This window comes from Capricornis sumatraensis, chromosome 8 (genome assembly GCF_032405125.1).
Source record: "Capricornis sumatraensis isolate serow.1 chromosome 8, serow.2, whole genome shotgun sequence".
NCBI lineage: Eukaryota > Metazoa > Chordata > Mammalia > Artiodactyla > Bovidae > Capricornis > Capricornis sumatraensis.
In genome coordinates, this window is record NC_091076.1 from 80,793,614 (window position 1) to 80,821,569 (window position 27,956).

Below are 27,956 nucleotides of genomic sequence, written 5' to 3' on the forward strand. Positions count from 1 at the left end.
TTTGCCATACATCAACATGAATCCGCCACAGGTATACACGTGTTCCCCATCCTGAACCCCCTTCCTACTCCTGCTGCTAAGTCACTTCAGTCATGTCCAACTCTGTGCGACCCCATAGACAGCAGCCCACCAGGCTCCCCCGTCCCTGGGATTCTCCAGGCAAGAACACTGGAGTGGGTTGCCATTTCCCTCTCCAATGCATGAAAGTGAAAAGTGAAGTCGCTCAGTCGTGTCCGACTCTTAGCGACCCCATGGACTGCAGCCTACCAGGCTCCTCCGCCCATGGGATTTTCCAGGCAAGAGTACTGGAGTGGGGTGCCATTGCCTTCTCCATTCTTTTACGAGAAGGACTAAATAATGTAATCTTGGAAGCCAGTGAACAATAAGAAAGAAACTGTAAAAGAACTGGAAAAGTTACTATAAGGTCACATCATCTTAATATATATAAAAGACCCTTCTTACCATAGAAACAAAGGATGATAGCATGATGTCATCTGGAAAAGGATTATTCAATTTGGCTGTAGGAAAACTAAATTTCTGCCTGTCACCAAATATCTTAAACAAAATTTTTAAATTAAAAAAAGAGTATTCCCACGTGTGTGTGTGTGTGTGTGTGAAGAGCTCTTATAAATCGTGCTGGAACTGGCATTTGTGCCTGCCCTCTCCTCACTCATTTACTCTCTGCCCTTCCCCCTCCTGAAACATCAGGTTCTCTAAGTGGTCTTCCCAGAACCTCCTCCCTGGCAAAGTGATACCATCACTCTTCAAGAATCGGCTAGCCGACTAGCCCTGCTTTTTGCTTTGTTTCAGAGCACTTCTCACTCTGTAATATACCAAAGACTGACCCCTTTTGTGTCTGTCCCCACCACCTGCATGAGCAAAAGGACTGACTTTTTTATTTACCACTGCATCCCCCCCTTTGCCAAATGAACGACTGTGCAGACACGTTTATTCACTCAGCGGAGAATCCCTGACTGCCCTGCACACCAGACACTGTTCTAGGTGCCCGTGATGCTTCCGTGAACAAAGATTCTGCCTCTGTGAAGATTCTGTTTCGCACTGGGCAGGGTGAGAGACAATGAGCATCATGAAAAAGCACTGTATACAATGTGTGTGTGTGTATGTGTATACACATATGCATATATTTATATTTAGATATTCAAAAAAATAAGATCATGGCATCCAGCCTCCCATCACTTCATGGCAAATAGATGGGTAAAAAATGGAAACAGTGACAGACTTTATTTTCTTGGGCTCCAAAATCACTGTGGGTGGCGACCGCAGCCATGAAATCAAAAGACGCTTGCTCTTGTGCTCTGCCACAAGAGAAGCTACCACAATGAGAGGCCTGTTCACCACAACTAGAGAAAAACCCACGTAGCAACAAAGGCCCAGCGTATCCCCACCCACCCCCAAAAAATATATATATATAAATTTTTTTTAAAGTTAGAAGGAATTACATTGAAATATTAACAATGATATATCTAGGTTATAGAATTAAATTTCATCTGTATCCATTTTTATCTTTTCTTAATTCAGTGCATTGAACACACATGCTCAACTTAAATTGCATTAAAATTGTGGGGGTTTCGTTTGTGATTGTGTTTTCCCTCTTTGTCCTCTTTGGCTCAGGGGAGGCCACGGGGCTGGGTATCCAAGTACACCTGCCACACCTATGGTGTCCTTCATTCCTGTCCACTGCAGACAAGACTCATGACTCAAAGTGCAACCCGTGGCAAGAATAAACGGGGCATCTCCCTAGCTGCTTCCATTCCGTCCTAGAAATGATCCCCCTCCTGTTTTGATTTCCAGGCCTGAGAACACCCCCAGATTAATCTGGCACAAGGATCTAACCTTTGAAATTGAGATTTTCCCCTGTTCACGAAATCAGCCTTGGAATCAAGTGCTTTTGAGATTACATGTTCCTCACTGTCGGTCATAACAAACCTTAAATCAACTTCATATGCGTTTCTGACCAAATTTCACTTGCAGGTGGACTGCTCCCAACCTACAGATGAAAACACTAAGGCCTGAGAAGTTCGAGCGGCTTTTCAAGGTCAAGCCTTTCAGCCATGTCTTTCTAGGGCAAGTGAAACTTGTAGCGAAGCTCCAACCCCTGTCTAGGCAGAGGCAGTAACGGCACACGCTGTACCTGGCTTTCTGTCTGCTCTGTTTCATGGCAGAAACAACCACTTTGCTATCAGGATGGTCAGCTGTAGTCAGAACAAGCTCATGGAACAAAGCAGTTTAATTAAAGAAAAAATATATATAGTTGGGTTACACTGCCATTCTCTTCAATCCAAGATGGAAATTAGTTTATAATAACCTTATCTTTTATTCATGGCACGCTGCCTGTTTCAGAGCATGTTGACATCCTTATACGTTTCAGTTAAATGTGAAATAATTGTGTGTTTCTGATGGGCTGCAGGTCAAAGTGCTGAGAGAACCTCGCTGAGTCTCGACTAGCCATTCGGCGCAGTCTGGAACCACTGGGGAATTCTCGGTTCCCTTCTGATGAATCATGATATTTAAAATTTCGAGGACACCTAAAGGCTTCGAAATGGCCCTCTCAGATCGCTGCGAGCCAGCCTCCATGAGGGGTCGACAACAAAGAGCCCACGCGTTTTCCTGTAACAATGTGCGTCTCTCTTGCAGACCAATCTGACCGAGCTGAAGTCCTTCGGTTCCCCGCCGCTGGCGGTGAGCAATGTCAGTGCAGCGGTGATGGTGCTCATAGCCCCCAGGGGCAAGGTGCCCAAGGACCGCAGCTGGAAGGCCGCCAAGGTCACCATGGCCAAGGTGGATGGTTTCCTGGACTCCCTCATCCACTTTGACAAGGAGAACATTCACGAGAACTGCCTCAAGGCCATCAGGCCATATCTGCAGGACCCTGAGTTCAATCCGGAGTTCGTGGCCACCAAGTCCTATGCGGCCGCAGGCCTCTGCTCTTGGGTCATAAACATCGTGAAGTTTCACGAGGTGTTCTGTGATGTGGAACCCAAGCGCCAAGCACTGAGCAAGGCCACCTCGGACCTCGCTGCTGCCCAGGAGAAGCTGGCAGCCGTTAAAGCCAAGATCGCTGTAAGTGACCCCCACCTGAGGCAAACAGCCCTCTCCCCCAGGCCCCAGCGCCTCAGACCTGACTTTTAAAGAAAACGAAATTGTTATGTAAAATCTAATTTTTCAGTAGAGGAAACTTTTAAATTTTCTTTCTCAAATACCATGTAGTCCAAACAAGATAGATCCACCGGGCCATGGGTTTAAGCTTTGGTCCTGAAAGGTTTTTTCCATTTCCTCCAAGGAAAGGAAAGATGACAGACGGATACATATAATAAATGAACGGTATTATCCATGGAACCAGCTGCTATCTTATTAGTCACAAGTGAATCTAATATTTTTGCACATCTGATGGTTAAGAACAAAAGGTCAAAAAAGGGAGATTCTTTAACCTATTTTATTGAAGTATAGTTGATTTACAGTGTTGTGTTATTTTCTGCTGTATAGCAAAGGGATTCAGTTACACACACACACACACACACACACACACACACATTCTTTTCCATTATGGTTTGTCACAGGATATTGACTATAGTTCCCTGTGCTGTACAGTAGGACCTTATTGTGTATCCATCCTATAGATAGTAGTTTGCATCTGCTAATCCCCAAACTCCCAATCCATCCCTCCCCCCGCCTCTTCCCCCTTGGCAACCACAAGTCTGTTCTCTTGTTTGTGAGCCTGTTCTGTAGCTAAGTTCAAAAATGGGAGATCCTTTTCCCTCTTTAAGACAGTTTTTCACCACCTTTCCCCACCTTGTGCATCAGGATCTTCCATTCTGGCCACTGTCCACCCCCTCACTCTCATTGCTGTGGACATGTGGGTCTGTGGGATGTGTTAAGCCACCTGCGCTGCCTTATAGAAGTCTGTAAGAGCACCTAGCGCGTTGTGGTTTGGGGTGGGGGTGGTTCCTTGGCCATAAATAATATAATTATTAGCCTCTTTTTGATATTTTTGTTGTATGTCCCTCACCCAGGATTGGGGGATGGAGATGACCTTGGATTCACCCCTATTGAAGAGAGATTCCCCTTGAACTTCACCTTTGCCATTAAAATGACATGTGTTCACGTTCAGTCATGTCTGACTCTTTACGACCCCATGGACTGTAGCCTGCTAGGCTCCTCTGTCCATGGGATACTCCAGGCAAGAATACTGGAGTAGGTTGCCATTTCCTCCTCCAGGGGATCTTCCCGAGCTAGGAATTGAACCTGCATCTCCTGCATCGGCAGGCAGATTCTTTAACACTGCACCACCTGGGAAGCCGTTACAATGGGTGTCACCAGCGTGAGAGGTGGAAATCAGAATCCTGCAGAATGTCAAGGCTGCTAAAACCCCATTGGCAGACCTTCCAATCCACGCTGTGCTGTTCTCCAGTGGGTGACATATAGAAAGGGCTTTCAAGTGCCCAAACTTCAGCTTCCTGACATAAAATGGACACAGTAATAGCCCCCACTTTGTGAGTTTGCCGTGAGGATCAAAGGAGAGAAGCAGGTAGAACAGAGGCCCAGAGCCCAGCCCACAGGAACATAGGGAGCTGCCGCCACCACCAGGGTTCCTGTGACCGCTGACCCCTGAATTAACTCCACCTGCTTCCCCACTGGCTGCAGGTGTCATCACGTCTGTGTCCAAGCCCTGGTCACCACCACAGTCAAGCTCAAGCCGAAACTTTCCCTGGATCTTTCGTTTCTACATGTGCATTCTAGGCAGATAAGATCTTACTGCACATTTCTCGTGATGATAAAAAGGGCTTTACAAATTATGAAAAGCAAGATGGCAGACCTGCTTCATGCTTCAAGTTTCACAGGTTTATTGAACCGTAGATTAAATTCCTCAGCTAAAGGCCTCAGTTCAAAGATCCTTGCAACCAGACTCTCTATAAAAAAGAGATGCTTTGGCAAAGCAAAGAATCTCCCAGTATGTTTGCTTTATAAAACCTGGATATTCACAGGCCAGATTACTGATAATCAACCTCACAACAGCCCTCTTGAAAGAACACCAGGAGCAAAACACTCTACCACCCTGTTGACTGCTTCTGGGAGGAAAAAGACCTTCTGATCATTTTCATATTCTTCAGTCTCTCTCAGAAAAGTGTTACAGGAACTACATTTTCAAAGCTCTCTCTCTCTTACTCAAGTTATTTTAACGAAAGGAACATTTGGTGCGAAGGGAATGTTTTCAAAATGTTTATACCTTTTCAGTTAGCCAACATGCACATGATGGGCTCATTCAACCTGTGAAAGCAATCAGAATATTTTTAAAATACTTGGCTACCTTAGGAAGGCACTTCTCTTCTGCCAAAATATTTTTTGAAATTAAAAATAAAAAGATGCCTTCTCGCTTTGAACAACCTCCTCTCCATCCTTTGCTCATCCACATGCCTATCAACATAGGCATGACACTCACCTACTAATAACAGGAGGGTGGACTGATACCCATTGCGCATATGGACGCCCACCTAGGCAGAAAAGTGCCTCCCTCTGTGTCACTGAGGCCACAGCCAGCCCTCTTGAGTTGCATCCCCCCTTCATCCCATCCAAGAAGAGGAAGCCTGTTTTTAGGATTTTAGCATAATTCCAAGTAAAGAATTTTTTTATCAGAGTATGCTTTCTTTATAATGTTGTATTCGTTTCTGCTGTACCAAAAATTTTATATGCATGATGCATAAAGCAAAAAAAAAAAAAGGCATCTTTCAGAACACATTCTACAAGGTAATTTCAATTTGATTATATATATAATTAAAATCCGTGGAGGAGGAAATTGCAACCCACTCTAGTATTCTTGCCTGGAGAATCCCATGGACAGAGGAGCCTGGCAGGCTACAGTCCATGCGGTTGCAAAGAGTCAGACACAAATTAGCAACTACACAGATAATTAAAATACACACCAATATGAATAGTGGTGGTTATCTCCAAGTAGTAGATTTTGGATGTTTTTTGTTTATCTGTATTTTCTTTTCTTCTGTCACAAACACATATGAACTTGACAGCTTAAAAAAATAATAGCAGTAAAAACAAGGAAGTCATCTTCACCAGGCATTTACTCACTCATTAAGTAAAATAACAGAGCAGAGAAGAGCTTCAAGTGAGTAATGACAGTCTCCTGACCTTCTCATTCTTTTGTCTGTTTCTACTGATTGTTGAGCCATAAAGAAAGCTGACGCTTACTCCTTGGAAGAAAAGTTATGACCAACCTAGACAGCATATTCAAAAGCAGAGACGTTCCTTTGCCGACTAAGGTCCGTGTAGTCGAGGCTATGGTTTTTCCAGTAGTCATGTATGGATGTGAGAGTTGGACTGTGAAGAAGGCTGAGTGCCAAAGAATTGATGCTTTTTCACTCTGGTGTTGGAGAAGACTCTTGAGAGTCCCTTGGACTGCAAGGAGATCCAACCAGTCCACTCTGAAGGAGATCAGCCCTGGGATTTCTTTGGAAGGAATGATGCTGAAGCTGAAGCTCCAGTACTTTGGCCACCTCATGTGAAGAGTTGACTCGTTGGAAAAGATTTTGATGCTGGGAGGGATCAGGGGCAGGAGGAGAAGGGGACGACAGAGGATGAGATGGCTGGACGGCATCACTGACTCGATGAACATGAGTCTGAGTGAACCCGGGAGATGGTGATGGACAGGGAGGCCTGGTGTGCTGCTATTCATGGGGTCGCAAAGAGTCAGACACGACTGAGCAATTGAACTGACTGAACTGAAAGAAAGCTGAGTGCCAAAGAATTGATGCTTTTGAACTGTGGTGTTGGAGAAGACTCTCGAGAGTTCCTTGGACTGCAAGGAGATCAGACCAGTCCATCCTAAAGTAAATCAATTCTAAATATTCACTGGAAGGACTGATGCTGAAGCTGAAGCTCCAATATTTTGGCCACCTGATGCTCATTGGAAGAACTGACTCATTGGGAAAGACCTGATGCTGGGAAAGATTGAAGGCAGGAGGAGAAGAGGATGGCAGAGGATGAGATGGTTGGATGGCATCACCGCCTCAATGGACATGAGTTTGAGTAAGCTTCAGGAGATAGTGGAGGACATGGAAGCCTGGAGTGCCGCAGTCCAGGGGGTTACAAAGAGTTGGACATGACTGAGCAACTGAACCGAACTGAACTGAGCTGAGCTGAACTGATTGTTGACACCACTCAGAGCTTGCAACCCAATGGCTTAAATGTGTTTTATCTGTCCTGCACATACTGCTTGGAAATGATTTAACTGATGGCCAGTATTTAAAACAAAATATCTGATTTCTGGCCAGTCTTACGACAATCACAAGATTCCTGAATATCACTGACTGACTCTGGCCTTAAGCAGTGGCTTCCCACTCGAGCAGGCGGTTTTGCTGCATTTTGTCACAGCCCCCACCCCCCCACCCCCGCTTTTTTTTTTTTTATCGTTAAACTCATCTGGCTAGTTTACATCGTCTTCCTGTTCTGTGCATCTGAATTTCTGAGCCCTGTCTACATGCTGTGGCGCATCCATTTGTCATTGTTCTTCTTTAGACAGTTGACTTTCTGCTCCAGGAGGCTGGACGACGATCATCTCCTATCTCATTACAGTGACTGTTTCGCCGACGTGACCTCCATTCCTTGTTCAATCACACAGAGGCCGCTGCCTTGGAGCCCTCGTGTTCAAGATGGAGTTAGTGCCCTCGCCTTTAGCTCATCTCCCCCGCCCTTACCTCCCACTTCCCTTGTCATTACTTACCGTTATTTGGTTTTTGAATCACCGACACTGAAAACCCCTACATTGTAACCGAAACCCGTTGTCCCAGATGCTCCCCATTGACTGATTCAAAAACCTGAAAGAGCAGTAAATTATATTTATATTCTGTGAATCTGTCTATATTGTTCATAACAGATCAAAGTACAATTACCTTTCTTTTAAAAAATACCTTTCCCCCTGGGATTTCTACTTTCTCTTTCTCTCTCTCTCTTTCAATTAGTTCCTTTGGGGGGGGAAAAAAAAGCTCTCTAGGGACTTCCCTGGTGGTCAGTGGTTAAGACTTCACTTTCCAACGCAGAGTGTACAGGTTCAATTCCTGGTCAGAGAGCTAAGATCCCACATGCCTTGTGGCTAAAAAAACAAAACTTTTTTTTTTTTTTTTTAAGAAATATGGTAACAAATTGAATAAAGACTTTTAAAAAATTGTTCACATTAAAAAACAAAATCTTAAAAAAAAAATTAAATCTCCATCCAATCCAGTGTTCTACTGGAGCCTACCTTTGTTCCCAAGACCTTTCTTGCTTGTTTCCAACTCAAAGCTCCAGTAACGGAGAGTAATCACATTCACTGCTCTCTTGGGTTCATTCCAAAGACTTCTGGACCCCATGGCTTCTTTCTTGATTTCTTCTCTTGTTTTGCTTTGGCTCACTCTTAAATAACTTTTTCAGAAATGTTACATGAGAGGTAAATTATCTAGTATTCTGGTCTGGACATATCTGTTTGTTTTTAAACTGAATTGACAGTTTCACTGAGTATTAAATTCTGATACTAATATTTTCCTCTTAGAACAGAGTGCTTTATCTTTTGGTCTGGTGAGAAGTCTGATGAACAGTCAGGGTCCCATTCCTTTGTGGGTGCTCTGTGTTTCTGCCTTTCTGGAAGTCCTTCGATTTTTTTTTCTTTATTCTTGGCATCTGAAATGTTGCACTGATGTACTTAGCTGTCATTCTTTTTTTATTCTCTGTGCTTGGCCTGTAGAGACTTATTTTCTTCAGTTCCACAAGATGCTTTATAGTCTTTCTTCTGCTTCTTTTTTAACCTTATTTTCTGGAATGCATATTGATTAGATATCGGAACTTCTCAAAGTAAAGAAAGTGAAAGTCACTTCAGTTGTGTCCAACTCTGTGACCCCATGGACTGTAGCCCACCAGACTCCTCTGTCCATGGATTCTCCAGGCAAGAATACTGGAATGGGTAGCCATTCCCTTCTCCAGGAAATCTTCCCAACGCAAGGATAAAACTCAGATCAAATCTGCATTACAGGCAGATTCTTAACCTTCTGAGCCACCAGGGAAGCCCATAGAAACTTCTGATGGGTCCTCTACTTTCTCTCATTTTTTCTCACTTTATATTTTCTTACATTGTCTGGATTTCCCTCCAGTTTGTGTTTCAGTCGTTCCCTTGAATTTATCCCCTGGTGGCTCAATTGGTAAAGAGTCTGACTGCAATGTGGGAGACCCAAGTTCATTCCCTGGGTTAGGAAGATCCCCTGGAGAAGGAAATGGCAACCCACTCCAGTATTCCTGCTTGGAGAATTGCTTGGACCGAGGAGCCTGGCAGGCTACAGTTCATGGGGTCACAAAGAGTCAGACACGACTGAACGACTTTCACTCATAGTCATGTTAGAGAAGTCTTGGGAAGAAGAGGAGGTAGAAGAAAGTGGCCAGCCCCACCGTTAACTGGATGCCTCACCTCCCAGTTAAGCTGCTTGGCTGTATAAGCATGGCTCTTCATTTCTTCCTCCTGTGACTTGGCAATGATGGACAGAGCAGCCTGAAGCCCTACTGTGGCACAGATGCGAGACCTATCTGGAGGTGTCTTCTGTGCAACTCGGTGGCTTTGTGGATGCAAACAGGTGTGGCAGGGGCAGCAAAGACTGTGTGCTTACATTCTATATTCTTAATACATTTAGAAAAACCTAGAACCAAGTCTTTTAAAAAAAATGTTCCTCTACTTTGGGATAATTGGAGAGAATGGAGGAGGTTAGGTGAAGTTGTCTTATACTCCTGAGACCTTGAAGCAAGGGGAGGACCCAGGTTGCAGACCAACTCCAACCTGCAAACCAACTGCAGCAGACAATCTGGCTCCTCCCTACACCCCCACCCCCGATCCTGGGATCCTTCTGTCCATTTCCAGGCCTCCCCAGGCTCCAGTGAGCTTTTGCTTCTAAAAGCAAAGCAGCGCTTTCACTTTTTTCTCAGAGTACTGGAACCCATTTTCCCCAGTACAAAGAGAGACAGAATTTAAGTCTCTCTCTCCTGGTCCATTCCCTTGGTCAAGAAGATCCCTTGGAGAGCCCACTCCAGTATTCTTGCCTGGGAAAGTCCATAGACAGAGGAGTCTGGCGGGCTACAGTCCCTGGGGTCACAGAGTCAGACACAACTGAGTAACTAACATTTCATTTCATTTCTCCTGGTCCATCACCCCCTCCTGCTCCTGGACCATTGACTGTGTGAGGGACATGAAAGCTGGGTTCTCTCTCTTGGATCAGGACCATTTGGACTCCCACGGGGATCTGCCCAAGAGCCCCCCAACTTGCCTTCCTTCCCTTCCTTGCCCATTTCCCCAGTCCCTCACAGCTTCTTCCGGGGAGCATGGGGCTTCTTTAAAAACACCCTGCACATGGACCCTTATCTCTGAAGCACCGGAATTGCTGACAGACCTTGCGTTCCTTCCTCAACAGCACCTTAATGAGAACCTGGCCAAACTCACGGCCAAGTTTGAAAAAGCAACAGCCGACAAACTCAAATGTCAGCAAGAAGCTGAAGCGACTTCAGGCACCATCTCCCTTGCAAACCGCCTGGTAAGTGTGAGCCTCCAGGGACGGGGTGGAGGAAGAGGGGGGATTTAATTACACAAGCTGAGCTTGTTGGGTGCCTCAGAGGTACATAGTAGATGAACACAGCTGAGCCCCACTTTGACAAGAGTGGCAAGAAATATTAAAATGCTCCGGGCTGCAGAGGCGGACTCCTGGGGAAAGTATGAATGTGCACCCTGATCTGGTCAAAGATTTCCTACAGGGATGGTTGGGAGGAAAGGGTGTGGGATCCTTCAGGCAGCTTTCAAGAGGCATGACATGCTTACCTGTACCTGCAACGGCCATGGGAATCGTTGGAGACAAAACTAGCCTTTGATAGGCAAACCCAGGCATTCTTCCCTGTGTGGCATTTGATAACCAGGGTGTGGACAGGATGAGGCACTGAGACAGAAGCAGAAAGGAGCCAGACAGACAGCTGACTCGGAGCATGGCCACCCGTGACCTTGGTCTCTCCAGCAGGGTACTCACTTACACGGCCACTCAGGGCTCCAAGAGCAGGCGTCCCAAGGACAGAAAGTAGAAGGTCCCATTCTCTTAAGGCCTGGGACCAAAAGCTGGCACAGCATCCTTCCTTGCATTCTACTAGTCAAAGCAGTGTCAGATCCGGAGAGAGGGACCACAGGCCCCAGCCCCTGACAAGAAGAGAATCTCAGGATTTGTAGCCATTTTCATCCCCCGTGGCTTACATTTCTCATCGTGAATCATCAGCTCAGAGCCTGCAAAGCAGCGCCCACTGGACGTGATGTCTCTTTACGGAGGGCCCTTACAGCACCTCCCTCACCAGTGAAAGGAAGTGGAATCAATCCCTTTTCATACACGTTTTTTCCAGCCACCATTTACGTATATAACAAAGCCAGGTTTCCCAGTTCAGGGACAGGTGAGTCATAACTGTCACTGAACCAGCTGCACTCCAGTGATGGGAGGTGAAGCCTCAGGTGCGTCTGAGCCCTTGCGTGTTGAACCTGCCGCTGCACAGCTCTGAGACCCCCAACCTCACTGAACGGTGGCGTGTAGAGGCAGCTCCTCCATAGACGAGCGGGAGGCAGTCACGACCTCCCTGCCAGCCTGTCGTCCGTTCGCTCCCCTGCCTGGTTCCCAGAATTTCCCTTGGCCTCTCTCTGCCCGGTTGGAGACTTTTCTGCATTGGTCCTCATAGGAGGCGACATGGGGCTCTGCTCTAGGACTTAGGACAGATGGTTTCTGAAGCTCCCCCCACTTCCACTGACCTGGGGGTTCTGACAAGATGCTGGGACTTTCTGATCTTTATCTGTGTGATCTAAGACTGGGTGAGGATGGTCAGGTGGGGTAAGCCCCTCAAGTCTGTCAGCTCTGACATCCTTGGATGTCATCTTTCAAGGAAGAAAAAGCGACCAGTCATCACACCATAGCACAGAGGGCTTCCCAGGTGACTCAAGCGGTAAGGAATCTGCCTGCAATGCAGGAGACCTGGATTCGATCCCTGGGTCAGGAAGATCCCCTGGAGAAGGAAATGGCAACCCACTCCAGTATTCTTGCTGGAGAATCCCATGGACAGAGGAGCCTGGTGGGCTGCAGTCCATGGGGCTGCAGAGAGTCGGACGCGACTGAACATGCATGCATGTGCATAGCACAGAAACCAAGCTTCACCGAACAGCCCACCTCACAGCCCTCCCATAGGGAACCTGTCTCTCCTCCAGAGAGGGTGCCTCTGATGTGGGCCGCCAGAGTCAGGCCCTGCTCTGCAGTCGTGGGACTTTGTTTCTGTGCATCCGTGGCTTAATGACCATGCCCATCTCGCCCACTGTGAGTGATGTATAGTGCAGTTGATTTTCTTTGATTTTCATATCTTCAGTATTTGAAGAGAAGGGAGAGGTGCTTGATTTTCTGCTATGTTTTGAGTACCAGACATGAGCCCAAGTGATGATCACACGCAGTCACACTAAATCCTCTTCACGGCCCTTCGAGGCAGGCATGTTCATCTCTATGCCTGTCGAGGGCAGAGCCCTGAAGCCTGCATTCAGACCCTGTCTCTCCACGGCCCATCGGGTTCAGGGCAGAGAACAGGGGTTCATTTGCTGCAGTGTTTGCTGCGGCCGGTGCAAACCCGCATTGATCACAAGGGCCGCAAAGATGATGTCCCGAGTCCCCTGCTGGGAAACGTGTGCTGTGCAGTCTCTGTGGCTGAATTGTGGCTCTGTGGCCCGTGGTATGACGTGCCTTCTCCCCCTCTCTGCTCTTTGAAATGTCAGGTGGGAGGCCTGGCCTCTGAAAATGTGAGATGGGCAGAAGCTGTGCAGAACTTCAAGCAGCAAGAAAGGAAATTATGTGGAGACATTTTACTCACTGCAGCTTCCATCTCGTACCTGGGCTTCTTTACAAAGCGATACCGCCAGAGCCTCCTGGACGCGGCGTGGAGGCCCTACCTGAGCCAGCTGCAGGTGTGTCTGGCCCGCGTCACTCCTGAGCTCACGTGACAGCAACAATCCAAATCTTCTAGTCCCTTCCTGCGTTCTTCCTCCCATCACCTCCAGAGCGCCCCCTAGTGACTTCCGGGATCCAGGAGGGAGACCTGGGCACCCACGTCCTTCCACACTTCCATGTACTGCCATGCACTGCCTTCCAGGTCACCTGGGGACAGCGCCTGTCCTCCTTCTGGGGTCTGCGTGGGAACTCTGGTCCACCCCCTCCATGCTGTCTCCTGACAGTTCTCAAAACTGTTAAACCCAGGAGGCACCAAACACATCCTGTATTTCCCTCCAACCTTCCTGCTCTTGTGCCAGACTTAATAGCAGCAGTGGAGGGCAAGCCTCTTTCCCCAAATGCTGCACTGCCCCCTGGTAACTGCGCCCCAAAGTCCACCGTCTGTGTCTGTGACCCACAGATACCCCTATGAAGGCAGTTCATTGGCTTTGGTCAAATGTCCTCAGCTCTCAGTGTGAGTAGGTGGCTGTTACTCCCAGCTTCTCCCTCCATGCTGACATGACCTGCTGGGGGAAATGCCAGTTTCCAGCTGAAGAGGACTCAGGGTATGTTGCCCCTCAGCACTCCCACATCACTCATGGTCCTCAACCCACAAATACTTGCCGAGTCTTCAGCCTGTCCTACATGCCACTGGCAGAGGCACAGAAGACAGTCTGTACCAGGGTGTCGGCGGGACAGTCTTAGTCCAGCAGACAAGACAAGAGTCATAAGAAGCGGCTGCCTGAGAGTTAGCGTGGAAGGATCACCACATGCAGTTACGGTTGTGTTCCAGAATGCATTTATAGGTGTCTCCTTGGAACACAAAGCCCGGACCGTCTAGTGATGGCTGGCTTCTCAGATCAGCTCATAAAATCCCACCCACCTGATAATTTGCTGAACAGTAGTTTAAAAACTGTTATAGTGGATTTCCTTGGTGGTCCAGTAGTTAAGACTCTGTGCTTCCAAGGCAGGGGGCACAGGTTTGATCCCTTGTTGGGGAACTAAAATCCCACATGCCACATGGCACAGCCAAAATTTTTTTTTAATTTTTTTAAAAATTAAAAAAGTTACAGTACTGGGAAATAAATAAAAAATTAAGCTGTTATTTATTCACTTTGAACACTTGTGGAAAGGAAATTGTTGAAAGGACAATCGGCTGAACAAATGAAGGCAAGGAGCACCAATAGCAGGTTAATGAGGCGTTTTCTAGCTTTGCTTGGGGGACTCAGGTATTTTTGTGCCATGGACCCTTTTGGCAGTCTGATAAAACCGATGCATTCCTTCTCACAGTAATGTTTTGTAGCATGTAAAATGGAATGAATACGATTACAAAGGAAAACGATTCTATTGAAATACATTTCTGATTTCAGGATAAGAACCTCCAGTGTCTGGTTTTCCCTTTGAGATCTGCTCGAAGGTATAGAATTGGCCATCCGTACTCTTAGCAGATATAATTAAAGGGAAAGGAGATGGTCTGGAGAGGCTTTCCTGAGATAACTGGGAGGACAAACCGCAGAGAAGAGAAGGATGGAGAGGTTAATATTAATAACAGTGCACATGTGTGAACCTCAAGAGCGTTCTGCAGCCGACACAAAAGGTCACACGTATCGCATGATTCCATTTATGTGAAACATCCAGAATAGGCAAATCCACACAGACAGAGAGCAGATTAGAGGCTGCTAAGACCTGGGGGTAGCCAGGAATGGGGAGTGACTGCTCGTAGACGTGTGGTTTCCTTTCGGGGTGAAGAAAATGTTTCGGAAAGAGACAGAGCTGACGGTTGCACAGCATTGTGAATGACTAAATGCCGTTGATTTGTGCACTCTGAAATGGCTAAGGAATGTGAAATTTACCCCAGTTAAAAGAAAAAGTTTCTAATAAAAATGATTATTCTGAGAAGAATTAAATGAGCTGAAAGAGGTAAACAGAAGAAAAGGTAGGGTTCCCAACAGGGACAGTGGACAGGTTTGCGGGACGAGCTCCTGCAAGCAGCCTTGTGTTGAGGGGGGTGGTCTGCAGCAGGAGAAAGGAGAGGGTCTGCAGTCCTTTGGGAGCTGGGCATTGGCAGCAAATGGTGATGCCAGTGAGAGGAGAGGGTGATCACTGGTGTGAAGCCTGGGCCATGAAGCACAGAAATGCGACAGGAAATGACTCTGCTAACATGGGTAAGGAGGATGGAGATTGCTGATTAACATGCAAATGACACTTGTTTCTCAGTCTTGTCTGACTCTTTGCAGCCCCATGGACTACAGCCTGCCAGGCTCCTCTGTCCATGAGATTATCCTGGTAAGAACACTGGAGTGGGTTGCCATTTCCTCCTCCAGGGGAATCTTTCTGACCCAGGGATCAAACTTACATCTCCTGTGGCTCCTGCACTGGCAGGCAGATTCTATACCACTGAACCGAATCCACCTGCAATGCAGGAGACAAGGAAGACTCTGGTTTGATCCCTGGGTTGGGAAGATCCCCTGGAGGAGGAAATGGCAACTCACTCCAGTATTCATGCCTGAAAAATCCCTTGGACAAAGGCACTGGTGGGCTAGTCCAAAGGATTGCAAAGAGTCAGACACGACTGAGCAAACACACTTGGATTTGATCTGATTGATCTATGGTAGTCATTTGACTTAGAGAATGTACCGAAGAACCAAGGATGACAAGGGTGGAATTTCTGCTGCTGTTCATTCCTCAAGAGAAAAGACTATCAGGATGCTGAGAAAACATGCTCCACAATCACACAGCCAGGAAAACTCTCCTCAGGGGGATTTTGGTCTTGCTTTTTAGAGGAGTTCTGTCTTTTAAGTGAGCTTTGGCTCCACCCCCTGCTTCTGTTCTGAGTGCCTGTGCCCTTTCTTTCCCACCAGGTTCCAATCCCGGTGACCCCCAGCCTGGACCCCCTGCAGATGCTGATGGATGATGCCGACGTGGCCACATGGCAGAATGAGGGCCTCCCTGCAGACCGCATGTCCACGGAGAATGCCGCCATCCTCCTCAGCTGCGAGCGCTGGCCGCTCATGGTGGACCCTCAGCTACAAGGCATCAAATGGATCAAGACCAAGTATGGTGAGGACCTCCGGGTCACCCAGACCGGCCAGAAGGGGTAGGTGTCTGCACACAGAAGTTCCCACTTTGCCAGCTACGCAGAAGGGAAAAGTGTGATGAGCGGATTTTAAAAATCACCGAGGATTGTTTCTACCCCGCTGGTCCCCCCAGGAGTTTTCTCCTGATTGTCCTCTCAATTTAAGAAACATCTCAGCAAGAGATGCTTGGGTGCTGAGTCTCTGCTTTTCTTTCTTTTTATTTTTGTTTTTATTGGAGTACAGCTAGTTTACAATGTGGAGTTAGTTTCAGGTGTATAGCAAAAGGAATCAGTTATGTTGTTGTTTAGTTGATAAGTCATGTCTGACTCTTTGCGACCCCATGGTCTATAGCCCTCCAGGCTCCTCTGACCATGGGATTTTCCCAGGCAAGAATTCTGGAGCGGTTTGCCATTTCCTTCTCTAGGGGATCTTCCTGACCTAGGGATCGAATTTGAGTCCCTTGGCAGGTGGATTCTTTACCACTGAGTCACCAGGGAAGCCTGAATCAGTTGACTTTTTTGAAGTTTCTCATATAAATAAATGAGCCCTATAATTCATCACTTTTTCCAGCACTGTCAACTTTTGGTCTGTGATATCCTTTAAGACTTCTTTCTATGTACCTGTATTGTTCAAGTTATAGAAAATATTTTATTATCAGCTAATGTAAATCCCTCCTGTTATTTTTCATCATCATTTATTTATTTCTTAAACTGTTCTTATTGTTTTCTTTTAGATTAACTTTAAGATTTTTGGTCAAGGTTTAAAAAATTATATTGTTATTTATTGTGTGAATTGAATCACATCAAACTTGTAAATCTATTTAGGCAAAATCAATTTTTTATGTGCTTATTAAACCTCTGCATAACATTGAAAAATTGAAAACAGCCTAGCTTTTGATAATTGATTGTTAAGTAAATTAAGATGTATCAATACATTCTAATAGCCAGTCACATAAATATTGTTATAGAAGAATATTTAATGACATGGGAAAATATTTATAATACATTTGATGTACCAAACCCAGGTTGTAAATTAAATGAGCTGCGTGGATCAAATAATAAATAAACATAAATACAAATGCAAACATAAATAAAAATATGAATAATATAAATAAATAGAAATGGTAATAATAAACTTGAAAATATCATATATCCAGACATGAACATTCAACACTAGAATGTAAATGACACAAGGATTACAGTAAATTCATGTTCTTTTTGCGTTTTTTTACTTTTCCTAAAAACATATCAGATCACATAAATACCATTTTTTAAATTGGAAGATAATTGCTTCACAGTGTTGCATTGGTTTCTGCCGTACAACCACGTGAATCAGCCATGAATATACGTATGTCCCATTCCTCTTGAGCCTTCCTCCCAACCCCCATCCCATCCCACCCCCCTGGGTTATCACAGAGCACCTGGCTGAGTTCCCTGTGTCACGCAGCACCTTCCCACTGGCTCTCTCTTTAAGCATGGTAATGTGAATGTTTCAGAGCTGCTCTCTGAATTCCTCCCTCCCTCCCTTTAGACAGAGGTCTGTCCTATACCTCTGCATCTCTACTCCTGCCCTGCAAATTAGTTCATCAGTACCATTTTTCTCAAGTCCATATATATGCATTAATATATGATATTAGCTTTTTCTCTCCCTGACGTGCTTCACTCTGTGTAACAGGCTCTTGGTTCATCCACCTCATTAGAACTGACACAAATGTGTTCCTTTTTATGGCTGAGTAATATTCCACTGTATATATGTACCACAACTTCTTTATCTGTTCATCTCTCGATGGGCAAGATAACATAAATGTCATTTTAAATAAAAAAAGACGTGCCCCTGAAGTCATCCCAGAGAGCTGTGCCTCCAAGATGACCCCTGTGTTCCAGAGGCCACAGCCGCCTTGTTAAACTGCCTCAAATCCACAGCTTGCCACACTCTCACCTGCCCAACTCTCTCCTCAGCTACCTTCAGACGGTAGAGCGTGCTGTGGAAGCTGGGGACACGGTGCTGATTGAAAATCTGGGAGAGTCCATCGATCCTGTGCTAGGACCCCTGCTGGGGAGAGAAGTCATCAAGAAAGGACGGTGAGACCCAGCTGTCCTGCGGGCCTTCCAAGGGGCTGGTCCATGGCCCCTGTAGAACCGTGCACAGACCTGCTCTCCCTAGAGCCTCCTCTCCCAGCTAGCTAGTTCTCCCGAAGCACCTCCTCATTCTTCCAAAAGAGGAACACCTAACTACTCTCCTGTCCTAGAGAAAGTTTCCTGAGGAACTTCCATCAGCCAACTCACTGGCCTGCTTCCTAACAACCACAGCACACTCCTCTGGAGGAACTTGAGGGAACGTGATGGAAAAGCAGCCTTTTCTATATATATATTTATTTATTTATCTTTCTATTTTGGCTGTGCTGGGTCTTGCTTGCTGCTTGAGCTTTCTCCAGCTGAAGCGAACGGGGGCTCCTCTCTGCTTGTGCAGGCTTCTCACTGCGGTGGCTTCTCTTGCTGTAGAACATGGGCTCCAGGGCTTGCAGGCTTCAGTGGTCGCAGCTCCTGGGCTCAAGAGCACAGGCTCAGTAGCTGTGGCTCACAGGCTCAGTTGCTCCACGGCATGTGGGATCTTCCTGGATCAGTGATTAAACCCATGTCTCCTGCATTGGCAGGCTGATTCTTTACCACTGAGCCACCAGGGAAGCCCCAGGCTGAATTTTAACCACAAGGATTTCACCTAAGCCAGCTGTCTGAGTTCTGAGAACTCACGTCTTTGTCGATTCGACGAGTGCCTGTTGCTCTGGGTGCCAGTAGTTGATCAGGGCTTAGCAAGGGTCTAGGAGAAGGGGGAGGAAGAGAGAGAGAGGGAAGGGCTTCAGGCACATAGGAGAGGGGGTGGGAGTTATCGGGAAGGACTGGTCGGACCCACTGCTCTGACCTTAAGCCACCTTTGCCTGTCCTTGTTTAGTCACTAAGTCACGTCCTACTCTTTGCAACCCCGTGGGCTGTAACCTGTCAAGCTCCTCTGTCCCTGGAATTTCCCAGGCAAGAATACTGGAATGGGTTGCCATTTCCTTCTCCAGGGGATCTTCCAGACCCACGTCTCCTGCATTAGCAGGCAGATTCTTTACCACAGAGCCACCAGGGAAGCACCCTTGCATGTCCTTAGCAGGCACTTAATTACTTATTTCAGCATTTTCTCCCATAGAAGTAATGTTCCACCAATCACGAGACAATGTAAGCTTTACTGCTAGCCCGTAGTCACCTTTGGGCAAACTCTTAAGAAGGTGCCCCTTCCTGCAAGTGCTTTACTGCCATCTGCTGGAAACATTTTATAATGCGCTCCCACGTACGTGCACCACTAAGTGGATAGCTCTCCCTCCAGCCTTACCCAAAAAAATAAACATGATGGCCGTGGGAGAAGGTATGTGAGCCTCCACCCTGTTCCCTGCGTGAAAGCTCAATCTAGACATGCCCGTCCATCTGAATGGCAATATCGTTTGCTACGACCTTGCCAAAACTCCCACGCAGGATTCTGTCCCTGACCAAAGCTCCCAGGAAGGCACCCACCTTCACACGAGCCTCTTTGTTCCAGGTTCATTAAAATTGGAGACAAAGAGTGTGAGTATAACCCCAGGTTCCGGCTCATCCTTCACACCAAGCTGGCCAACCCTCACTACCAACCGGAGCTGCAAGCTCAGGCTACCCTGATCAATTTCACCGTGACCAGGGAAGGCCTGGAGGACCAGCTGCTGGCTGCGGTGGTCAGCATGGAGAGACCCGATCTGGAGCAGCTGAAGGTACATGAGGTGCCCACCCAGCAAGGGAGGGAGGAGGGAGATGCTCTGCCACCCGACCCTGCCGTGCACCCTCCTCTGCGTGTGGGGGTGGGGGGTGTTCCTTCAGAAGTGGAGCCGTGTGGTTCTTCTGGAGCTCAGAGGAGCACCAACACCACGTTCCTAGAACAACATCATGTTCCAGAAACAACACCCGTTCCCTGGAACATCCCTTGGGAAGCAGAAGGTAGAGCAGGCTGAAGACCAGGAAGCAGAAGGCAGCTGAGAGAAACTGCAGTCCCGTCCAAGACACTTTCGGACCGCTCATCACAAGTGTTCATGTGTCTATGTCCAGAACTGAATGGGATTCATTCCTGCAGGGGCAATAGAAATAGATTCAACCGTGTTAGGGAACATCTTAGCTTGAGCTGCCATCACAGAATACCAGAGGCTGAGTGGCTGGGACAACAGATACTTATTTTGTCGCAGTCTGGAAGCTGGAAGACAGAGTTCAGAGTCCAGTTTCTGGCAATACCTCTCTTCCTGGCTTGTAGGTGGCTGCCGTCTCACCGTGCATTCACAGACCTCTTCCTTGCATCCACACAGAGAGCAAGCTGTCTGGTGTCTCTGCTTATAAGGGCGATGATCCCACCAGAGAGACCCCATCCTCATGATTTCATTTAACCTTAATTACCTCCTTATCTAATTACCCCCATCTCCAATACAGTCGTGTGGAGGTGTGGGGGGGAGGGGCTTCAACATATGAATTGGGAGGGAACACAATTTTGTGTGGAGCGAGTACTGTCCTTTTTCCTATCTCCTTAGATATGATTGGATTGTAATAGCAGGGAAATATTAGAGAGCCAGGAAGCTGATTTAAATTGGGAAGTTCAGAAAAATATTCTATAAGCAGGTGGCATAAGCCTTTGGCATGGAGCACTCCCAGAAGAGTCAAGAGTGAATCCTGGTTATAAGGCCAGATTGAGGCATGTGGTTTTTCTTTAAGCTTTTTACTTTGCATTGAAGTATAACTGATTAGGGCTTCCTTGGTGGCTCAGACAGTAAAGAATCTGCCTGCAATGCAGGGAACCCAGGTTCGATCCCTGGGTCAGAAAGATCCCTTAGAGAAAGCAATGGCAACCCACTCCAGTATTCTTGCCTGGAGAATCCCATGAACAGAGGAGCCTGGCGGGCTACAGTCCATTGGGTCACCAAGAGTCGGACATGACTGAGCAACCAACATTTACTTTTCACAAAGGAAAGCTATTCCTTTTGAGGACAGCAGAGTTATGACAGAGAAGTAAAACTTGACCCCATCCTCTAGCTATTCCCTCAGATAACTTCCATTTAATGACTAGACCATGTCCCAGCATTCTGCTAAGCCTTGCACAGCACTGCTATGTGTAGGGCCAGGTTTAACCCAGCTAAGGCTACTGTGAAAGGGGAATTCAGCCCAAGATCACTTGATTAGTGACTGCTGCATTTGGGGTTCAGGTCCTCAGCTGATCTGACGTGCTCGTGGTCCTGAGCACTCCTCTGTTCCACCTCCATTTTGCTAAGGGCAGGGCCTCTGGCCCCAAAACCCTCTGTCTGTTCAGACCTACCTGAGAACAGGATGCTCTGGGCTCCTATACCTGACTCTCCCTTATGTGATACTGCAGTCAGAGCTCACAAAGCAGCAGAATGGGTTCAAAATCACCCTCAAAACATTGGAAGACAACCTGCTCTCTCGCCTCTCCTCGGCCTCTGGGAACTTCCTGGGAGAAACGGCCCTGGTGGAGAACCTTGAGATCACCAAGCAGACTGCCGCGGAAGTTGAGAAAAAGGTAAGACCTGGCAGCCTGGGCTGGGGTGGGTGGGGGCGGGCAGAGGCCCTCCTCCTGGTCCCTGAGTCCACCGTCCAGGGACAAATGTCAGAGTAGGAGATGGCTGATCCATCTTCCCGTGTTTCTCCTGGAAAGTTGAGCTCGGCAGGATTCCTGAAATGACCACCTCACCGCCTGCATGACAGAGTCCTCACCCCCTATAAAATGCTGTTGACAACTCTACTCTGCAAATGTTTGACCGGCACTTAGATCTGTGCAGGGGCTTGTGTTCTGTGCAGGAAATGGTTGCTCAAACTGAATACTTTAGTGAGTCCATGGAGTTGCCCTGAAGCTAAGGAATCACGCTGGTACACAAGTACATGGCTGCACCCCCAGAAAACCCACAACCTGCAAAAATCTCACAAGTCTGATTTCAATGAGAAAATTTTAGTGATGTCCCAGTAAACTGAGCTCTCAAAAAAAATTTTTTTTAATTATCATCCTGCAAAATTACTTAGCATATATTTCCTTCCTTTAAGGGCGTGGAAAGGAAAGTGGCAATTAAGGAAACCCTTCCTGATGGTCTCTATGTGTGTGTGTGTGTGTATGTGTTAATCCCTCAGTCGTGTCCAACTCTTTGTGACACCAAGGACTGCAGCCCGCCAGGCTCCTCTGTCCATGAGATTTCCCAGGCAAGAATACTGGAGTGGCTAGCCATTCCCTTCTGCAGGGCATCTTCCCAACCCAGGGATCAAACCCAGGTCTCCTGCATTGCAGGCAAATATTCTTTACCATCTGAGTCACCAGGGAAGCCCAACAGTCTCTATACAGTCTGTGAAAGCATGAGTCAAGCTCCTCTGCTGAGAGTGAGGGTGTGGTGTGGAGATAGGGGGCCTGGGGAGAGGAGTGAAGGTTTTCAATAGCTGTTGGAGGAGGCGGGAATGAAAGGGACACAGGTTAATGGACAGCATGAAGGACCCAGGTGACATGAAAAATATGAGTCCGTGAAAACACCAATCTGAGCAACTATGTGATTTCTATTCAGTTCCACTCCCTTTTGAGAATCTTTGACTTTTAACTACTGGTTTAACCAAGTTTTACATTTTTAAACATCACTGATACAATTGGATTTCTTTCTACTACCTTGATTTATACTTTCTATTAACAATCCTTTTGTTTATTTTTTCTCTTTTCTTGATTTTTCATCTTCCTCTTTTATCCATTGCTAGTTTTTAAGTTATTTACTGTTTATTTTATTGATTAATCTTAATTTTTCATCAATATATGAAAAATGTATTTCATTTCATATGTGACTTAACAATATATATATTGACTTAACAAAGTCTAAAATTAAGCACTCTATCTAGCCTCTTTCAAAACATTATAAGGATATTAGAAACTTTGATTATTTTTTTCCATCTTCCGTTATTGTTTTATAGCATTTTGCTTCTACCTTGCTTTCATCTGCTACTTCCAAACTGGTCATGTTTTTTATAGTCTTTGTTATTTAAATTGACTGTACATTTAGGAAATTCTTGCATCTCACTTACTTCTTTTGGATTCAATTTTCTTCTAATCAAAGAAAATAATTACTTGTTCAAGGGTCTGTGGATAGGAAGCTTTCTTTGACATTGACTGCTTCTTCAAAGTAAAACCTCTGGTCTTTAATCAACTTTGGAAAATTCCTAACCATTATAGCTCAAACATTGCTTCCCCCTATTCTGTCTGCTCTCTACTTATTTCTGTTACATACACTTTGAATCTTTTTATTTTATCTGCCAGGTCTAAGAACTTCTTTTACATATTTTCCAACTTTCTTTCTCTCTGAGCTGCTTTTTAAACAGTTTCCTCAGATTTTTTGTTAGTTTGCTTATTCTTTTTCAACTCAAGTTCATTATTTAACCAGTGTACTGAATTTCCTATTTAAATAGCTGTATTCTTGTGTTTGGAAGTTCTATTTAGTTCTTTTTCAGATAATGTCTGTTCTTTTTTATAATGTCCTGATTTTATACTTTCTTTTATCTCTACTGCTTTTAAACAGAATTAGTTAGTGAGGTAGGTAGGTAGTCACTCAGTCAAGTCCAACTCTTTGTGACCTCAGGGACTGTAGCCCACCAGGCTCCTCTGTCCATGGGATTCTCCAGGTAAGAATACTGGAGGAGGTTACCATGTCCTTCTCCAGGGGATCTTCCAGACCCGGGTATTGAACTCGCATCTGCCACTTTGCAGGCCGATTCTTTACCATCTGAGCCACGAGAGAAGCCCTAGTTAATGGTAGATCAATCGTCTTCAGCTCTTGGGATGCTAATGCTTCTGCGGATTTTGAGAGGGAGGTCTTCTAATTATCCCTATAGGTAACACTTCCTCTTGAACTTTGTAGCTGTTTATTGTGAGCTCATCTTCAGTAGGGTTTGTTTTTTCCTGTGGGCTTTGCATGAATCATCAGCAGTTTCACTCTGTCCTGGAGTATAAGGCAGGTTGTACTGAGGTTATATTTAATAGGATATTCTTACAGAATCCCTCTGTGATGTTTAGGTCTCTTCTTATTTTTACCTCTGATAAGAAATTTTCTGAAAATAGGCCTTTCCATTGAAAGAGATCTTCTCTGTGAATTTACACGTTCATAAAATTACGGAGCACAGAAAACAATGGACGTCTGTGATGGTCCAGTGGCTGAGACTCTGCCTTGCAACACAGGGGACACAGGTTCCATCCTGGTCCTGGCGCCTGTGCTCTGCAGTAAGAGAAGACCCGCAGTGAGAAGTCCCCGAACCACAGCTAGACAGAAGCCTCCATTCGCCACAGCTAGAGAAAGCAGCTAAGACCCAGCGCAGCCAAGGATTAATTAATTAACTAATCAATTCAGAACAGCTGTCTGTGTAACAAAGAAAACAGAAAATTCGATTATGCTGCTTTTACTGGAGTCCTCCTGCCTGGCTTACTTTTCACGTTAGATGCACTGATGTGTGTGGATGTGTGTGTATCTGTGTGTGCATCTCCCACGTGTCCCCAGCTGGAGGGGCTGACACGCTCATCTTAGAAGCACTAGGAGTGTATCCTCTCTTCCTCACTCGAGCTCGGTTAAGGAAATCACAGCAGCTTTCTGCCCTCCCTTGTTCCCCTCACCTGCATCCACCCAGCCCACCCACAGACACAGGGTGCTGACATGGAGCGGCCACAGGGATTCTCAGGGAGCCCTGGCTGGTTCGAACAGTGGACCGCTCTTGATTTTTCTAACAGGTGCAGGAGGCCAAGGTGACCGAGGTGAGGATCAACGAGGCCCGGGAGCACTACCGGCCGGCCGCCGCCCGGGCCTCTCTGCTCTACTTCATCATGAGCGACCTCGGCAGGATCCACCCCATGTACCAGTTTTCTCTCAAGGTGACTTAGCCCCGGAGCCCTCTACATAGTCATAGCACAGCAGCGTGACATGCCCCATGCGGCTCTGCACAAGGGCTTGTCCGTGGGCTTCATTAGCCGTGGCAAGTCTCTCAGACCAGATCCAGGAGAGCAGCGACTTGCCCTTACGAGCCTCGTCTCTCTAACTGGGTCTTTCATGACTCATTGGTTATCTGGCTGAAACAGAGGGAGAGGCCATGGCAGGTCCCAGCCTCGTTCGCTCAGCGAGTACTTACGATCCAGCCAGCACTCTGCTTCCTGACTGTGTGGAAGAGGAAACATCGGCAGGGAACCTTGCCCCAGAGAGCTTCACAGCTAATAGGGCTGATCAAATGTGCACCTCACTTGTATCTGTTAAAACCAAAGCAGGCCATACTAATAGTCAAACTTTAAATTAGTGTCCCTATTACCCTAATGGGCTTCCCAGGTGGTGCAGTGGTAAAGAATCCACCTGCTTGTGCCAGAGACACAAGAGATGTGGGTTCAATCCCTGGGCCAGGAAGATCCCCTGGAGGAGGGCATGGCCACTCCTTCTAGTATTCTTGCTTGGAGAATCCCATGGACAGAGAAGCCTGGTGGGCTACAGTCCAGGGTGTTCACAAAGAGTCAGATACAACTGAGCGGACACACACAATTACCCTAATATCCTCAAAGCTACTGCTTTGTGGTTGCTGATATATTTCTAAAATCAAAGATGTTAGCAGTTGTAAGTGCTAACTAAGCTTATCTTACTCATGAAATAATAAAGACCTATAAATTTTAAGTACATCTCTGAAAGTATATCTTCCTCCCATAAGGAGTTCTCCAAAAGACCATAGCTGCAAAGTCTGTAGGGGCCTCTGAACAACTTCTCTGGTTTAATCCAACAGAGAGGACACTCACCTTCAGGGCGCACACCTCATCCAGCTGCCCCCTGGAGGCCAAGGTGTGGGGATGAAGCTGAGCCACTGAGAAGGAAGAAGGCTTCCACGCCTGGGACTCACTAGGCTGGAAATGGCATTTCATCCTGCCCCTATTCCCTCCCCTCAGCTCAGAGTCTCTGTAATATTGTATGTTTTTAAAAGAAATCCAATACTTGACATTATATTCAGGTCAAAGCCCCTTGTGAAAGAAATATAAGGGATTTAAAAAACAGTATAGAAGTTAATGTGATAAGCCTAGTAACTATGGAATCACCTCCCTAGTTTTGAGAGTAGTTGAAATCTACTGCAGTGACTCTTCCTGAAAAAGGGAAATTAGATGAAGCCCATGAAAATATGTGTCCCAGGGGAAAAAAAAAAAAAAACCAGCAAGAAAACTGGAAATCTGCCTAGCCAAAAATTGAAAAGACCCAATAATATCTTAATTTTCATTTTCTTTAAAGATTCATCCTTGACCTTTGTTTTCTTTAATGATTATTTTCTTTATTCATTCTTTAATGAGACATTCATTCCTATTATCAATTTTTATAAGTAGTCTATATCTAAGTTTGCTGCTGCTAAATCACTTCAGTCGTGTCCGACTCTGTGCGACCCGTGTCCGACTCTGTACGACCCCATAGACGGCAGCCCACCAGGCTCCCCCGTCCCTGGGATTCTCCAGGCAAGACCACTGGAGTGGGTTGCCATTTCCTTCTTCAATGCATGAAAGTGAAAAGTGAAAGTGAAGTCGCTCAGTTGTGTCTGACTCTTAGCAACCCCATGGACTGCAGCCCACTGGGCTCCTCCATCCATGGGATTTCCCAGGCAGGAGTACTGGAGCGGGGTGCCATTGCCTTCTCCGATATCTAAGTTTAAAATGATGGAAAATTGATTCATATGATCAGTATGAAAATGGATTCATATTATACCCATCATGTATAATTTGGAAGATGTAACCAAAGCAGGCTATGCTCTCACGGTTGCAGAAAGTGTACATAAGAAAAAAACACATGTAAGAGGACTCATCAAATGATGTGGAATTACTAGAAAGAAAAACCAAGAACAGCTGATACTCTGATCATTACCAAAAGGAAAAGTAATTAATTAAAAATATTCTGAGTACCTATTATGTATACAAGTCTCTTTTAGAGAGCAAAGTTGTACAAGATGTTGATTCTACCATCAAGAATTTCATAATCTAAAGGTAGAATCACCCAAACTGGTTACTGTTGATTGTGTTCAGTTTCCAACAAAACTTATTAGATTTAATTTATTTTGGTCACTGGACCTAAACAGTATGCTGCATAGCTTGGCCCTCTTTGTGACAACATAGTAATTTATACGAGCAGCTAAGTCAGGAGTTTTCCTGTTGCCACTGGCCCTCCTTGGCAGGTTATGCTGGGAAGACATTTCTGTGATTGGTGAATTATAATACTCAGCAGAGGTAAGGCCACTAGTTACATACAGAGAGCCGTGTAAGCTACCAGTGTCCTATCTCCTGCCCCCAGGCCTTCAGCATTGTCTTCCAGAAGGCCGTGGAAAAGGCGGCTCCTGATGAGAAACTCAAGGAACGGGTGGCCAACCTGATAGACAGCATCACCTTCTCTGTGTGCCAGTACACCGCCCGGGGGCTCTTCGAGTGTGATAAGCTGACCTACCTTGCCCAGCTCACCTTCCAGGTAAAAGAGGATTGAAGACATTTCCAGAAAATAAGTCAATTTATATGCCCAACCGGCAGATATAAAGAAACTTTTTTCTTTAAAAAAAAAATGTAATATTCATCTATTTATTTAGCTGCGCCAGGTCTTAGTTGCAGCATGTGGGATCTAGTTGCCTGACTAGGGATTGAACCAGAGCCCCCTGCACTGGGAGCTCGGAGTCTTACCATTGAATACCAAAGAAACTTTTGCTTTTTTTAAACATCAGTTCCCATAGTTTGTGAAGATTATTGAGCTCTAAGCAGGGGCATCAGACAAGAAAATCCAGCATGGTGC

The 27,956-nt window shown here is 46.1% G+C and overlaps 1 protein-coding gene across 1 annotated transcript in view; it reads left to right on the forward strand.

Moving 5' to 3' along the window:
* The window catches only part of DNAH9 (dynein axonemal heavy chain 9), a 286,957-nt gene that overhangs the window by 211,449 nt on the left and 47,552 nt on the right, over positions 1–27,956 (forward strand). The window contains exons 50-58 of the mRNA XM_068976630.1: positions 2,656–3,081; positions 10,452–10,571; positions 12,815–13,003; positions 15,887–16,122; positions 18,061–18,183; positions 19,679–19,883; positions 21,521–21,685; positions 24,905–25,045; positions 27,471–27,641. Of these exons, the coding sequence (XP_068832731.1) occupies positions 2,656–3,081; positions 10,452–10,571; positions 12,815–13,003; positions 15,887–16,122; positions 18,061–18,183; positions 19,679–19,883; positions 21,521–21,685; positions 24,905–25,045; positions 27,471–27,641 (1,776 nt within the window). The remainder of the gene's footprint in view (positions 1–2,655; positions 3,082–10,451; positions 10,572–12,814; positions 13,004–15,886; positions 16,123–18,060; positions 18,184–19,678; positions 19,884–21,520; positions 21,686–24,904; positions 25,046–27,470; positions 27,642–27,956) is intronic.